The 16,355-nt window shown below is 37.7% G+C and overlaps 2 protein-coding genes across 2 annotated transcripts in view; one reads left to right on the forward strand and one right to left on the reverse strand.

Annotated features, from left to right (window-relative positions):
• Positions 1–16,355, forward strand: part of FBXL13 (F-box and leucine rich repeat protein 13) — a 207,556-nt gene that overhangs the window by 77,412 nt on the left and 113,789 nt on the right. The gene's annotated exons all lie outside the window — the stretch shown is intronic.
• The window catches only part of LRRC17 (leucine rich repeat containing 17), a 28,441-nt gene continuing 16,236 nt past the window's right edge, over positions 4,151–16,355 (reverse strand). The window contains exons 3-4 of the mRNA XM_041723504.1: positions 8,464–8,619; positions 4,151–4,888 (exon numbers count right to left, since the gene is read on the reverse strand). Of these exons, the coding sequence (XP_041579438.1) occupies positions 4,491–4,888; positions 8,464–8,619 (554 nt within the window). The 3' untranslated portion in view covers positions 4,151–4,490. The remainder of the gene's footprint in view (positions 4,889–8,463; positions 8,620–16,355) is intronic.

The raw sequence follows: 16,355 nt of genomic DNA on the forward strand, positions 1-16,355 counted from the left end.
TTTTTCTATTTTTTATTTTATCCCCACTCCAATCTTTATTAAACTGTTTGCATTAGATTTCTTTGCTTTTATTTTTTAGTTTCTTAAAGTGGAAGTTTAGGTTATTGATTTGAGGTCTGTATTCTTTTAAAATGTTGGCATTTACAGCTATAGCTTTCCCTAGATTTCCTTTAAAAAAAAAAAACTGCTTCCACGTAAATATTATTCCTGATGCCTAGGCACAAAGTCCACTGGGAAGTTTGGGATGGAGAGGAAATGGGCAACATGGAGCTGCAACTTGTATAGAGAATACAGAGAGGGCCAAAAAATGATCAATTCTGTACCATACAATGGCATATGTTCATTATATCAGATGATGATACATCTTATATATGTAATATATATTTCATATGTTGTATCAATACATAGATAGATATATCTTAGATGGTTTATATTTTATCTGAGGTCCAAGAGAGGCAAAAATACTGCCTTAAGTTTTTGGTATCTTGTCGTCTACTTAAGAATATTTAGTATTTATCTGGGGCACCTAGGTGGGGTGACCAACTCTTGATTTCGCTTCAGGTCGTGAGATCAAGCCCAGTGCTGGGCTCCACACTGGGTGTGGAACCTGCTTAAGATTTTCTCTCCCTCTCTGCCTCTGCCCCTCTTACCAGATAAACTAGTATTTATCTGGAAATGTAATTCTGTATTTCTTAGTACAAAAGTTTTTATCAAGGAAAAAATTAAACATGCAAGCTTAAGTAGACCTTGACTTTCTAAAGAAGTAAATGTAATGCCTAGCTCATCTTTTTGATATTTTAATTTACTAAAGGTTATTTAATGAAATCAGTTTTAATTCCAGCTACCCTGAGTATATCAAAGATAAAAACCCAATCTCAGTGATGTTTCAGCTTTTTTTTTTTTTTTTTTTTTTGTTTCAGCTTTTCAATATTTTTACCCCCAGCTAGGGTTAGTCAATCTGTTGGTGTGTCTGGAATTACACACTTTTTTGGCAAGAAGTTTGGCTTTCTTATTGTTATATTTGAGGATAAATATTGGCTGATCATTTGAGCTGCTTGACTGAATGGCCATAAGAGTTGTACAAAATCCTTGTCTGTAAAAACTTTGGGATAAAAGTAAACTGTTATCTTAAAATGTTTAAAAGGAAGATGAAGGTAGGGAAGAAAAATGCTTGCTATAATATTGGGACAATTAAGTGTGCAGAGTATATGCTAAGACACTGTGGCAAACATTCGGCAAGGGTACACAAGTGATTTCTAAGTTCAGGAGTTGTGTTGTTGTGCTTTAGTAAAACAACTTTGACTTGTGAACACCCCTGTAGTTGCATGTTTATGTTTCTAGAATTTATAAGATATAATATTGAAATCGTTTTGAACAGAATTGTGAATTCATCAGTCTCCCTGCCCCATTCATGTTGTTCTTATTCACTCTAGCATTGATACTGATTTTAGTCACAGATTCCATCTTCCCCTCCACTCACCAACACCCCACACATCCTGAAGAAGGAAGCCTCGATGTCTCATAGAATCTAGGCAAGCAGGTTTTCAGTACTGAATTGCTTCTATTTGCCAGAGCTGGAGAAACAGATTCCTCAGAAACAGATGTTAATTGATCTAGGGTGTAAGCTCCAGAAGTTGAATGGTTAGGCATTAGGTCAGAGATGACTCAGACTTAGGAATCAAGAAACCTCAGCTTGCAGTGAATCTTATTTACTTTGGAAAAATTAGGGACTTTGAGGACTAGTGGGAAAGTTAAAACAAACAAAGCTTGAGTATTTGGATAAATACTCAAATAATATTTGGATAAATACTCAAGTGACATTTAAACATGTATGACCAAATAGATAGATCTCCGGATTATCATGTTTTTGACTACCACAAAATATACTTATTTTTTAGTCTCCTGACCTTCATCATCTGTTGAACAGAAGGAAGGTCCAAAGGCAAGTTATTCAACCATCAAGAAATCGGCAGAAGAGGATGTACCTAACCGTTTATTCCATCATTGATCAACTCTGTTTCGCTGAAAGGCAGAAACTCTGATACAGAGAAGGGGCAAATCAATCCTAAGCTTTCAAAAATGTGCTTCAATTTTGGTTCTGGGAGATATTAGCAACTCTAAACTAACTTTTGGATGGTACGGATCAATTTCTATTGCAACGTGTTTTAGAGCTTTATTTCCAAATAGATCTCATAGATGACACTGAATATAAAAAATCAACTAATAAAATCTTCAACTAGGCTCCAAAAATGGAACCAGAGAGTAGCTTGAGCCCTTTCTCTGAGTCTGATTTAATCTTCTCTCTTTTTCCAGAAGCCTTGTGTCCCCACTGTGTGCCTCAGTCTCCTACTGAGGTCCCATCCAGGTTTTTTCCACCATCAGACCTGAAATGGGTCCTGTGTCCTTAATATTCGACTCTTAAGTGTTCATGAACATTACGCTCTAGTAACAGATTTAACATCTGCCTTTAATACCTCAGTGAATAAGGCGAGGATTTCCATTAAGGCCCAGTATGTGCAAGTCTCTACCTCTAGTCCAAACCACTGGTAAAATGGGTAGAGTGGTTAGAGCCTCACAATCCAGAGTCATTTCCTGAACCACCAGCTCCAGCAATTTTTCCAGCTTCCCATTCTCTTGGTTTCCTACACATATTAATACAGGTTTAAATGCCCTGGACCAAAGACTGTCTGCTGCCAACTGTCCTCATGGGTGTTTCTGGAGGAATAGGCTTAATTAACATTCTTGGTACCTGTTCCTCTCTTGGATCTGATTCTGCAAGTCCTGATGTGAGGCAGCCAAGGTCAATGGTGATGTTTAGAGTGCTCTGCAGCCCTCCACAACAGGAAGGGCTGGGATGGACCTGAATGCTGCCTCTGCCACCTGCCAGCTCTGTGACTTTGTCCAAGTTACCTAAACTCTAAGCCTTGGATTCTTCATCTAGAAAAGGGCAGGTAATATTACCTATCTCAGAGGGATCTTGGGAGAATTAGACAGAATATGTAAAGCTTTAAGCACAGCATCTGGCATCTAGTCGGTGCTTAAGAAATGCTCAGTACTATTTGTCATATGCCATCTTCTCTGCTTTGTTAAGTATCAAGTAAAACTAGTTGCTAAACTTCGTAGGAATATCTTGATATAAGAAATGAAAATGTATTCAACTCAGTGTGAAAGGGAAATTTCTATTAAAAGGAAAAAGTGCATTTTAAACTATATATATATATATATATATATATATATATACTTCTCTCTTTAAAAATTTTTTCTGGGCAGCCCCGGTGGCGCAGCGGTTTAGCGCCACCTGCAGGCTAGGACATGATCCTGGAGACCAGGGTTCGAGCCACTTCAGGCTTCTGGCATGGAGCCTGCTTCTCCCTCTGTCTGTGTCTCTGCCTCTCTCTCTCTCTCTGAATAAATAAATAAATAAATCTTTAAAAAAATAAAAATTTTTTCTAATAGTACAGCTCTCAGAACAGCTAACGGGGCTAGTCTCCAGGTGTTCCCACTTTTTTCTGCTGATCCGCTTCCCTAGGTGAGCTAATTTTAACTTGCAAAACCAAATCACGGGGCTCCTCTTGGACTACACCTCTTACTCAGTTGCTTTTGAGATCACTGCCTCCTGTTTGCTTCTTCCTCATCCCCAATCCTGATGCTGGATTCTACTTTCATCCTTTGCTTTATGGTTGGCATATTAGCTTAGCAGAAAGGGCCTGAGCCCTTCCTACTGGCAGGTGGCTGCCTAGTCTGAATTCTGTTCAAAAATCAGTGCTATTTCCACATTCTGTAGTGTTTATACCTCTTCATTGCTCATGTTTCACACCATCTACAACTTCTTCAGAGTCCCATCTTCTGGCCAGTGTCTAATATAATTTCCAGATTCTCTATTTATTTGCTTGTGACAATTCTTCAGGTCTAGCTTGACAGTTTTTTGCAAGAATCAGTGAAGAGTACTTGAGAATTTGGGTTTACCAGGACCTCATTTTGGGATGCACAGGAATCTGAAATGGAATTTTAGTCTATGTATAAGCTGACTTACTGAAAAAAAAAAAAAGTGGGAGGGGGCAGAGGGGAGAGAATGATATTTTATTATTACTAAGCATTCATGTTTTCATTTTGATCTTCAGGTATACACAAGCAGCTATCACAAAGCATATAAAAATAAATCAAGTTTTTTTTTAATTTTCAAAAAGCAGTAAAAACATTTATACAGGACATTATGAAATTCCAATGCCATCATTAGGACCCAACTTCCGCAGTTTACCAGTAAGGAATCATCACCAGACGCTGGTCTGCAAATAGGCAGGCAGGCAAGCAGGATGAAAGTTTTCCCTTGAGTGCTAGAATTTTCACAATAATAATACTAATAAGGGAACCTTCCTTTAGCCGAAAACCCTGCATAAATAGGCAACACAGTTAATCACAATGTAAACGTACGGCTTCCTGACACCAGTATAGCAAATACAAAACTAGTTGCACTCAGAACAATTTCTAAGTTATCCCACTATAGTGATTCTTACACGTTGCTTTTTTGTTGTATGATCTCTGTGTATTTTTTCCCACTCGTCATCTTCCGTATCCTGGTCAAATGTTTCAGGGTATGCCGGTAATTTGTCTTTGGGGCATTCTTCAAAGTAAGTGCGGATATATTTTCCCAGAAACCACCCTTTGTATTCTTCAGGCGTTTTACATTCCAGGCCATTATAGTGGACGTTGTAGTGGTGCTTTAGCCAGTAGTAGAGGTAGTGGATATTGTAGTCACATCTCCAAGGGTTATCTCCGAGCCATAAGAGTTTCAAAAAATACAAGTCTTCTAATACTCCATAGTCAAAGTTTTGTAGACTGTTGTTTGATAAATCTAACTCTTCTAAATGTGTGAGTCCTAAAAAAGCAGCTAGAAACAGAAAATCTTTGTTAATGAACTGAATAGCTGGGCTACATCCAACTGTATGGTGTACTATAAGGACAAGTACAAAAAAAATAAGAGACTAATTCTCCTGGTTGAAAATAAAGAAAAAGATTGTCCTCCTTTCCTTTAACGCAGAGCATTCACTTTGGAAAACTTGTAATTTTAAGTACTTTATACTCTCTTTGAAATGTATACATATCCTTTACAAGACTAACGAGGGCTTCTATCTAGAGCCAGGAATGACTTTCCCAAGGACTTGAAAGCCATCTTTGAAATGTAAACATCAAGGGAGATAGCAGCCCTATCTTCCAGTTTCTGTGGGACCCTATGGGCCTTGCTCCTAGTTGCGAAACTACCTCCTCATGTAACAATGGAATTTGTTTTCCTCTGGATAAAGCCAATTGGTCACCTCAATTACTAGATAAAGTTAGGACCACCATGTATGACAAATAATGCTGTCAGTTCTTTCAGTTGACTAGTTATTTACCATGTATGCATGTTTTCAGGGTAAATATGTATGGGATTGTCTGCTTGCTACATAAAAGAGTAAGATTTCTGTCTTTGTAATCTCTTAGAAGATTGCCTGTGATGTCCATCACATTCTGGTTTAATGCTTATTCAATAAGAAAAGTGGTTTTGTTTTGTTTTGTTTTTCTCTACTCCCTTTGTAGAGAGAATTTCTGTGTTGGGAAATTTTGGTTTTCATTATATTTTCCTAACAGTATACGTGTCTAATGCAAAATTCTGCAGTATGTTTTTACTCACACAAGGCCTTTTCCTGGATTTAATTGGCTAGAATACAATATATCATTTGAAAAATCAGTTTTATGTTAGTTTTCTAAAAAATGTATTTGGGGCTCAAGTGCATTTTTTTAATACTCACTGCAAAGATGCCACAAAAAAGGCATGAATTAGGAAAATATTTCAAGTGTAAGATATAAGTGCATAAACAAGGAAAAAATGTGTATGGTGATGATGTGACAGTTCCTGGGATATGAGCAAACTCTGAAAATGTTTCAAAAACAGCCCCCCCCCCCCCCGTTTATGGGGAGGGAATTATATTTCTTTACAGTCCAAAATGAAACAATTTTTATCAACATTTTGAAAACATCTGGTTGTGTTTTGGCAAGCTTTGGTAGCTGTCAGCTTTGAATCCATATGTATTTAATTCTGCTGGAGGGTGGGTAATTAACAAATGTCAAACATATAACATAAAAATAAGACAACAAAAACCTTTTTTATTTTCCTTTCCAGGAGTAGAAAAGAAATCTAAATCTAGATTATCCCTACTTCAGTTAATGTGAACTAACCCTGGAACTTATTGGTCAACCTTGATTTCAAATATTTTGTTTCTATTTCAAACATTTTCTCATTACTGTTTTAAAATACTCAGGGCATACAACAATGTCCTTATTTTGAATTTGGAAAATGTGCTCTAATACCAATACCATGAACCGTTTTTATATCATTTGTTTTCAGACAAAAGTCATAATTTCCCCTGAAAAGAATTCTATTTTGGTGCAAAAGCAATGGCTTAGGTTGGAGTGCTGAGATTGGGAAGGCGGCTGGGGAGGAGCAAAAGGTCAGCCTGTGTAATGACAGTTTTGAAGACACTGTATTTTTTCCCCTATTTGCTAACATTCTATGAACCAATGATCTCACAATTCACTTTCCTTAGAACAAGTCAGTCCTTTAGACTGAAAGCATGTGAAAACATTCCTAGATTTTATTTTGCAAGTGCTATTGTTTTTACTTAAATCATATGCATCCAAGCACTTGAAAAAGCTGGATTTCATTTGTTTCTTAGAGAAGATAAAACCCTTAATAGGGTGTCTTTTTTTTCTCTTCTGCAATGAAGTTTGGCATTTTAGGTGATTGTTATTTCACGCCTTTTAAAACCAGTAAATCTCATTGCATTTGGGTACCTGCCAGCATAAGTAGTTAACTAATTCTACTTGGGCACTGTTGCATCTCATTGGTCCTGAAATATAGAAGGTCTTTAATTTAATTTAATTTAATTTAATTTATTTATTAATTTTAATTTTAATTATTATTATTTTTTTAAAAATTAGTAGGTCCTATGCCCAATATGGGACTTGAACTCACAACACTGACATCCAGAGTCACATGCTCTACTGACTGCACCAGTGGGGCATCCTGAAGGTCTCTTATTTTAAAACTTCTTTAGGTCATTTTGACTTATTAAAGAGCTGAGATAATTTTTTGTTGTTGTTCCAAAAGACATATCAAGAATGTGGTTGGCATTTGGTAGGTGCTCAACACATATTTGTTAATGTAGAAAATATTTTCTTGGGACTGAATTGAACAAAGGAGAAAGAAAATAATACTATTGCTGGTAACAAGAGTTCATCTCATGTGTCAGCAAGGAAAGCACACCAGGCAAACAAGTCTAAGAGGCCTTCAGGAGATCTCAAGGATAGTAAAGGAATCCTTGTAATTATGGGAATTTCATAACTGATGAGGGAAAAATACCACTAGAAATAAAACAAACCCATTTTGCACTATAGAAAGGATTTTTCAAATTGAATTAGCACTATGAAGGCATGTATGTTAAGTATGTTACAAATCTGATCAATATTGCAGTAATTCTCAGTTATTTCCAAATCCAGTGTGTTTCTTTAATGTACCACACTCATTTTCACCAGAGGCTTTGCTTATTACTAGCAAATGGGGAAAATCTTTGAAGGATGAAAAAAAAATTAATCTGGATCTAGGATTAGATAAAATACATCTGGCTCTGGATTGAGCACATTTTATCTTAATTTATGAGCTTGGTGCTTAGCAGATTGTTCCAAGTTTACTTTATTACGTTTTTCAGTTTTATTTATTTATTTTTAGTAATCGCCACACCCAAATTGGGGCTTGAACTCACAACCCAAGATCGAGAGTTGCATACTTCACTAATGTGCTCCTCAAGGTTTTTTTATTCATTATTTATTTATTTTTTAATATTTTATTTATTTGAGAGAGAGAGAGAGAGAGAATGAGCGCGAGCAGGGAGAGGGGCAGGACAAAAGGGAGAAGTGGACTCCCCACAGAGCAGGGACCCTGACACAGGGCTCGATCCCAGGGCCGGAGCCCAAGACAGAGGCTTAAGCAGCTAAGTCACCCAGGCACCCCATTCCCTCAAGTTTACTTTAAACAAGTTGTTAAAGTCTTGCCTTAAACAAGTTTGAACTTAATGGACAGCAAAGAAAATGCCAAATCTGAATTTCCTTTTAAAAATCACTATAATGTTCATTAACATATTACTGACCATGTATTCTTATTTTTAAAATCTATTCTACAAAACACTTTTATTTGGAACAACTGAATAACTTGCTTAGTAATATATAGTATTACATCCTTCATAAAGCAACATTTTGGTTAATATTTTTCTGAGTACCAAACAAGTTCTAATTTAGGCATGGTGTTTAAACCTTTTATTATTTAGGTTTTTTTTTTTTTTAACTAAATTGCATTTACTACAAATATTGTCATAAGAAAAAAAATCAGAGCATCCCCATTACCCACTTAAAGGGCTATTCTGTGGAACTTACCAGGATCTATGAATTCAATGCCATTGCTGCTGAGGTTTAATTTTCTTAGCTCATGAACATCTTCGAACTCCTTGGGTCGAAGTTGGTTGATTTTATTGTATGACAAGTCAAGTTTAACAATATCTGGAGGGATGTTTTTCGGAACTTTCTTTAGCTCTGGAAAAATGAATAACATTCCAGTTATTGAGGTTTTCCCCTCTCCCCACATTCTCTGTCATTCTTCCACCTGTGGTAGAAGAGTTAGCTCTTAATGGGGAATGGGATTATCTAAAGCCAGAGAATGCTGGCGTGAACAAGACTTAGAAAGCCCGAATTCCACCAAAGCCCTGTGAACCAGGAGGTCACACTTAGAGGAACAGCCATCACTCTTTGCTGAGCTCTTCAGAGAAATGTCCTACAGGTGGCATCAAGAAATCAAGAGGACAGTAGGCACTGCGTCTTGGCCTGGTCATCATCAAGTGAGGCAGTGGGGCTCCCTCTTGGCTGTCCTTTTGAAGCACCTGGGAAGCTTTAGAAAAAAAATTAAAAACCTGAAAGGAAATGAAGCCAACCAAACTAGTCTATGTGTGTCCCCTTCTAATCCCTTCCCACCCACTCTACGGGTTTTCACTATTTAACTACTGCCTCTTTGTTGTATTTTCATTTCATCCCTCTTCTTCTGTTCCTTTTGGCAACAAAGAAGCTCAGGTCTCTCCACCCTAAAAAAGGAACAAAACGCTTTTGGCCTTAATGGTCCTCAAGCTGCTATCTTATTGCTCCTTTCCTTGGATGCTAAAATTTGAGAAAGTGTAGTCTTGACTTGCTCCTGCTTCCTCATCACCATATCCCCTGAATCCTTGTGATTTAGCTTATACTCCACCACTCCTAGATTACTGGATACCTCAGGAACAAAAATACTGGTATTACTGTTACTGCTTCTATAGAAAGAGGAGTCTGGGTTATTTTTCACAGGTTAATAGGAAATCAGGGTTCACCTAATTTGTCTTTAATATTTGTTTCTCTTTAAATCATGCTTTAAAAAGTTAAGTGTTTATTTTATATTTTAGCATAATATTTGTCCTTTCTCTTAATCTTTAGCAAAATATTCTGAGGTTTAATTTTATGTAGGGCAAGTGAAAACTGAAGAGACAGAAAACTATTTCCGCAAAAGAAAACTAGACACAATAAAATGTCTAGATTAATTGACACCCAAGAAATAGCATGGCCCAAAGGCTTTCTGAATAAAGTTTGTTGAACTGAACTCTGTAGAGTAAAATAGGCTTATAAAAGGGGGTATCCATTTATCCATAATACCCTTTTTGGTACAGAATAATTGAATTGCTAAGAATTTCTTCAAAATAGTAAAAAAAAAAAAAAAAAAAAAAAAAAAAAAGGTCTGGTATTTAGGACTTATCTCATAATATCTTTACTTCCATAAAGACCCAGGCTTATTTTTTCCCTCTCTTGACACTCAGAACCCGTGGTCTCACATGGAATGGTATTGGTAGTTCCTTCTTTAGTATCCTCATTATTGCTAAATTTGATTTCTCTCCTTGATGGGATCTCAGTATCTTGATATCTATGTGTAGGAACTGTTCTAGGTGTTCTAATAAGTATTAAGTGACAAGAACCCCATGGGCTAAGTAAGTACTATTATTATTTTCATTTTACCGATGAGGAAACTGGATACAATTTGCCCCAAGTCATAATCCTAGGATTTATTTATTTATTTATTTATTATTATTTTTTTTAATCTTTTTTTTTAATCCTAGGATTTAAACACACATGCTGTAGCTTCAGAATATATACTTCCAACCACTATGCTCTGCTGCCTGTTTGTTCCTGGTACCTTTCTGCTTCACTCATGCTGTTCCATTTTCCTTAGAATCCTCAAGCCTGGCAAAGGGTAAAGTTGGAATGTGGGAGAACTGAGGTGGAGTCAATATATTGGGGTGGTCATGAAACTTTCCTAGCTCTATATTTAAAATGACATCACCCAGTTTTCTGTTGGGCAATAACATTAATACTACCTTTACCTGCTTTAGTATACATTTTACTGATTGCTTTCATTGTTGTCTCCTGCCCACCACAGAAGCTTCATGGTGGAGGCTTAGGACAATGCCTAATATATCCTAAATAAATAATGGTATGTGGCAGAGAGCTTCTAAAATGGCTCTCGGGTAGCCCAGGTGGCTCAGCAGTTTACCGCCGCCTTCAGCCCCGGGTATGATCCTGGAGACCCAGGATCAGATCCCATGTTGGGCTCCCTGTGTGGAGCCTGCTTCTCCTTCTGCCTGTGTCTTTGCCCCCCCCCCCTCTCTCTGTGAGAATAAATAAATAAATCTTTAAAAAACAAAATAAAATAAAATGGCTCTCAGTGCTCTTCCCTACTGATATGTATGTCCTTGTGTCAACCCCTCCCCTTGAGTATGGCCTAAATCTAGTGACTTGTTTCCACCAACAGAATTCAGCAAATGTGATGGGATGTCACTTCCACAATTAGGTTACAAGAAATTATGACTTTTGTTTTGCCAGCAGACTCTTTTCTGCTGAGTTTGATGAAGTGAGCTGTCATGTCAGAGAGGCCTGTGAATTAAGGGTGGCTTCTGGGAAACAGCCAGCAAGGAACTCAGGCCCTCAATTCAACAACCCTTGAGGAACTGAATTCTGCCAATGGCCATATGAGCTTGGAAGAGGAGTCTTTCCCAGTTGAGCCTTCAGATGAGTCCACAGGCATGAGTCTTGCTCAATACACTGGTTGTAGCCCTGTGATAGATCTGGAAGCAGAGGACCCAGCTAAGCCATGTGTGGTTTCCTCACCCACAGAAACTGTGAGATAATAAATGTGTATTATTTCAAGCCACTAAGTTTTGGGGTGGCTCATCACAGTCAGCAACAGATAAATATACTGTAAATATATAATAAAAGCTCATTAAATGTTGAGTTTAATTATTTAAGAATACTAAGGATTCTTATAATAAAAATCCTTTTAAAATATGATCTGGGGCACCTGGGTGGCTCAATCAGTTAAGCATCTGCCTTTGGCTCAGGTAATGATCCCAGGGTCCTGGGATCAAGTCCCACATCTGGGTCCCTGCCGAGTGGGGAGCCTGCTTCTCCCTTTCCCTCTGCAGCTCCCCTCGTTTGTTCTCTCTCTGTCTCAGAAAAATAAATTTTTTTAAAAATAAAAAATTAAAATAAAAAAATAAAATATGGAGTGATCTTATTTTTGTCCTTTGGTAAGTCATTGTTCTGTTTGGCCTAGAATTTTGTCTGCCAATATATTGAAAAGTGAAAGATTTTAAGACTTGAATGTATTATAATATTGCAACGGCATAGTAATCCTCCCTTGAGGATCATTAAGACCCTGACGGGAGAGTTATATTCTCTCTTGGGTCCTACATGTAAACAAGGAGGTGGAGATCCCAGCAATAATTAAAAACCATGGAGACAACTGAGGACAGTTCAAAGACATTAAATGTTTGGAATAATTATTGAAAACGTCTGTGTCATCTTTTTAGAGAGCTTTTAAGAGCGGAATAGAGTTTATTTCAAAATACCCAAGATCTCTTCTCTTTCTAGTTCCTCCACTGGTAGCTACCATATTGGTCTAAGCCACCATCAGCTCTTGTCTGGATTATTCTCCAAAGAGTCCTAAGCCCATGAGATACTGTCTAAACACAGATTATGTCATTTTCCCCGATGGCTTCCAATCCTCCACAGGGTAAAATCCTCCCGTTGTTCCCCTCGCACTATGAATAAAAGCTCAAGTCCTCATTAAGATCCAATGAAGCCATTAAGGACTTGCCACCACAGGCAGTATCTCCTAGGTTCTGGAAAGCAGGCTCTTTATCAGGACTTGTTTGCTGGGTTGGACGTGTGGTGGGTGACAGAGACCTCCCAAACAACCACTGTAGAACAAGCTGAAGTGGGTAAACCACAAATAAATGGGTAGAAAAAAATGTTTATGAGAACTCCGGAAACCCAGTTTAAGCAGCGTGACAGGCCTGTGGATGCTGGAAAGGGACTGTGAATTGCAGAACCAACTTTGGCATTGTCAGCAGTAAAAATAGGGTAAAAATAGGATCCACAAGTAAAACCAGGAAATGTAACCCAGAGCCTTTACTGGTTTGGCTTAGAAAAACATGGAAAAATCTTATTTGTTATACTGATCAGTAAGAACAGTTCTTTAGTTCTTTTAGACTTCAATGAGAATCGCAAATATCAATGTTAAGTGTGTGTGTCTTTGATAAAGATTATATAAATACAAATTCCCTCAGGCCACAAGTCAAATTTGGTGCATAATGCCCCCATTTCTAGACCAGGCACCATGTAGTTATTTGCTGCTACTTAAGATTCTTGGTAAACACTCAAAAAAATGCCTCATTTACCTTTGACAAGCCTTATGACTCCCCAACCAAAACCTGCTGAGTTTGAGTGAACTGGAAACTTTTCTCCATGGAAGTTCCCATTTAGTGGGCTATCTTAGTTGTCAGCAGTGTCAGAACTACTTTGAAGGCAAAGAGCCATAAATGACCCCAATTTTGCAAATAAAAACTTAATTATTGCTCAGACTAGCAGTGAAATTAACTTCAGAGACAACTGAGAGCAATTTACCTGCATAATTTTCCCTGGCCCTAACTCATTAGAAGTAAAATGAATCCTGAAAAATTGTAAATTATTCTGGTAAATATGAAGCTTAAATGCAGTTTTCAACTTTCACTTTCATGTATTTTTGGCAAATCCATTTACCTCAATATGGCATAAACATGCCTTTCAACTAAGGTTACATTTATTCCCTTTGAAAGACTAAGTTTTGTTGGCCAAGTGCCTGTCCCCCAGTGAATAAAGCTACTATTTCTTTTTCTTGCTGTCCAATGTTTAAGGCAAAATTAGTGATCTTTGAGGTCTGTGTGGTCAAACTGGCACATATTGGGTACCCATCGTCTGCCAGCTGGGAAGGCACAACTCCTGAGTTAGGAGAATCTGTATTTGGGTTTCCTGTGTGTCTTCATGTACATGGTATATTGTACAGAGCCTAAGAGGAGAGTCAGTACTGGGAGAAAGCACCCAGAAAGCTTTTATACATTTTTCTTGGTTAACAGATATACCTAGAATCTTGAAACAAGATATGATATTGCATGGAGGTCAATGGTTTGGGGACTGCCTCTGTGACCTTAGAAGGGCAACTTAACTTCTGTGTACCTTAGTTCCCTCCTTTATGAGAATAATAACAGTGCTCTTTGAAGATTATGAAGAGTAAATTACATAATGCACATAAACTGCTATGTCTTAGGCACACGGAGCATTCAGTTGACAGCTCTTATTCACTAATGAGATCTACTCTTAATAGCAGGTTTTAGGCTTCTTTGGATTCTACATAGTATCTAACATGTGGCACATAAACAAAAGTATCACTATACTTTGGCAGGGATTCTTCACATTTGACATTTGTTATTTATTTATAGAATGGAATAAGGAAAATTATAGTAGATTAAATTCAGATTGTCATACTTGAATTCTAGCCATGATTTTTAATTCTATGTATTTTTATTTCTAAAGGTTGTTTAAATTACTGCTTTTGCAAGAGAAGAAAGCACTTCTGTTATTTTATTTTATTTTTTTAAGATTTTATTTATTTATTTATGAAAGACACACACAGAGAGAGAGAGAGAGAGAGAGAGAAAAGCAAAGACACGGGCAGGGAGAAGCAGGCTCCATCCAGGGAGCCCGATGTGGGACTCAATCCTGAGAGTCCAGGATCATGCCCTGAGCTGAAGGCAGGCGCTAAACTGCTGAGCCACCCAGGGATCCCCAGCACTTCCATTATTATCATCAGTCTAAAGCATACGGCCCTGTACCAGGCACTTACCTGGGAGTAAGAGGTTTAAGAGATAAGACCATTGCCTTTAAACTTCTGGGAATCAACAATACACCATGATGAAAAATAATCAACTGAATCAACAGATTTATATCAACCATAGTGAAAGCAATTTATATTGATATTTAAAGACAAAACTACCCTTCATTTTGTAATCTGAAAGGTCTGTTCTCTGATTTATGTAGTCATTATTGTTTGGAGGAACTTGAGTTGTCCTTTCATGGATGAGCCAGTGTTATTATAAAGTGTGTATGCCATGAGGCTTTATATTATTTCCAGTATATAAATGTATATTTTAAAACAAGGGACATTATCTGCCCCCCTAATTTATGGGACATACCTGGAAGTTGCATTTAGACAACAATAAGTTGAGGAAAGAAAAAAAATTTAAATGTATCTGTTTTTTAAGCTGATGTTTGCCAAAAGAAAATGAGGCAAAAATATCATGGAAAATAAGAAAAGGCAGAAATAGCCTCATTGTGAAGGGAAATGGCAAAGAGCAATAAAGCCATAAAAGAGGAAGATATTTCCCTTCATATTTTTTTTTTTAAAGTAGCCTCCACATCCAGGGTGGAGCCCAGGCTTGAGCTCACAACCCTGAGATTGAGAGGCAATGCCTAACCGACTGAGCCACCCAAGTGCCTCCATGTTATCTATTCTTAAATTACAGTGTAATTTAGCTGTAGGTCTTCAATTTTGTGTTAATGGCATTTTTAAAAGATTTTATTTATTTATTAATGAGAGACAGAGAGAGAGAGAGAGAGAGAGGCAGAGGGAGAAGCAGGCTCCATGCAGGGAGCCTGACATGGGGCTCAATCCCGGGTCTCCAGGATCAGGCCCTGGGCTGAAGGCAGCACTAAACCACTGAGCCACCCAGGCTGCCCTTAATGGCATTTTTCTTAATCAATGAACCTAACTGTAAGTATTTCCTCCTTATCACCTGATGTAGCAAGTGCAAATTAACTTTAGCTTGAGGAGAGAGCCTCTGTTGTATTCATGTAATTTTTCTTTTTTTTTTTTTCATGTAATTTTTCTAAATCAAGTCTAGGGCTAGTAGCTTTGTATTAGTTTCTTGAATATATAATTTAAGCTTCTAATCTAAGCATCCCAAATGCCCTCCTAATACAACATGCTCTTCAGCATGGGGCACTAAGTACTCAGTGCAACAGTGTCAGGGAAATTCTACCCAATCTGGCTGCGGAGAAATGGCATAAGCTGACTTATCTGGAATTCTTTGATGCTTCTACTGTTGAGGCATTTTTTTGGTTAAACATGATCAGATTAAGGAGGACGGCAAGATTAGGCAGTCCAAGGTTCAAATCTTAGCTTTGCTGTTTACCTTTCCATGTCACATGGCTGTGATGTGCTCTAACCAGGTCCCGCCTCTGGAGTCTGGGAGAGGGGGCAAGGCTTGGGCACTTCTTTGCTGATAAATGAACACATTTTCTCCTGGTTCAGGTTGCCTGCTGCTTCGGGCTCAACTAATTCCTGCCTATGGTTCCCCCAAAAGGAGCCAAAGTCTCTGGGTTGCTCTTAACCTTCTCTTTCTGTTCTTAAAGAAATGAAACAAAGCAAAACCTCCTAAGATAAGTGGAAGAAATAGCACCTTGCTCTGATGTGACCCTAATCCAATGACATCTAGCTTTAATTGAATATTACGTATAAGTCATCAATCATGCAGAAATGCAGCAGACACTGTCCCACAGGACAGTTGTCCAGGGTGGATTAGCAGGTCCCAGACCACACTTTGAGAACGTCTTCACTAACCCATCAAGACCATTACTGAAAGTTCCCATTTTCTTATTTCGTAAATTAATCCTGTATATGGAGACCCTGCACAGTATCGGAGCAAGACTGTGTGGGAAGTAAAACCCAGCAATGATTTTTCAGGAAGAAGTATTCTGGAAAGAGTTCATAATTCTTGGATTAAATACTTTCAGTTTAGTTCTTTCAATATTTTTTGGTTTTAATTTGGGAACAGGGAAGATACAAGATGTTAGCAAGCATGTATTAAAACCTTGACACCAATTCT

This window comes from Vulpes lagopus, chromosome 11, assembly GCF_018345385.1.
Source record: "Vulpes lagopus strain Blue_001 chromosome 11, ASM1834538v1, whole genome shotgun sequence".
Classification (NCBI taxonomy): Eukaryota; Metazoa; Chordata; class Mammalia; order Carnivora; family Canidae; genus Vulpes; species Vulpes lagopus.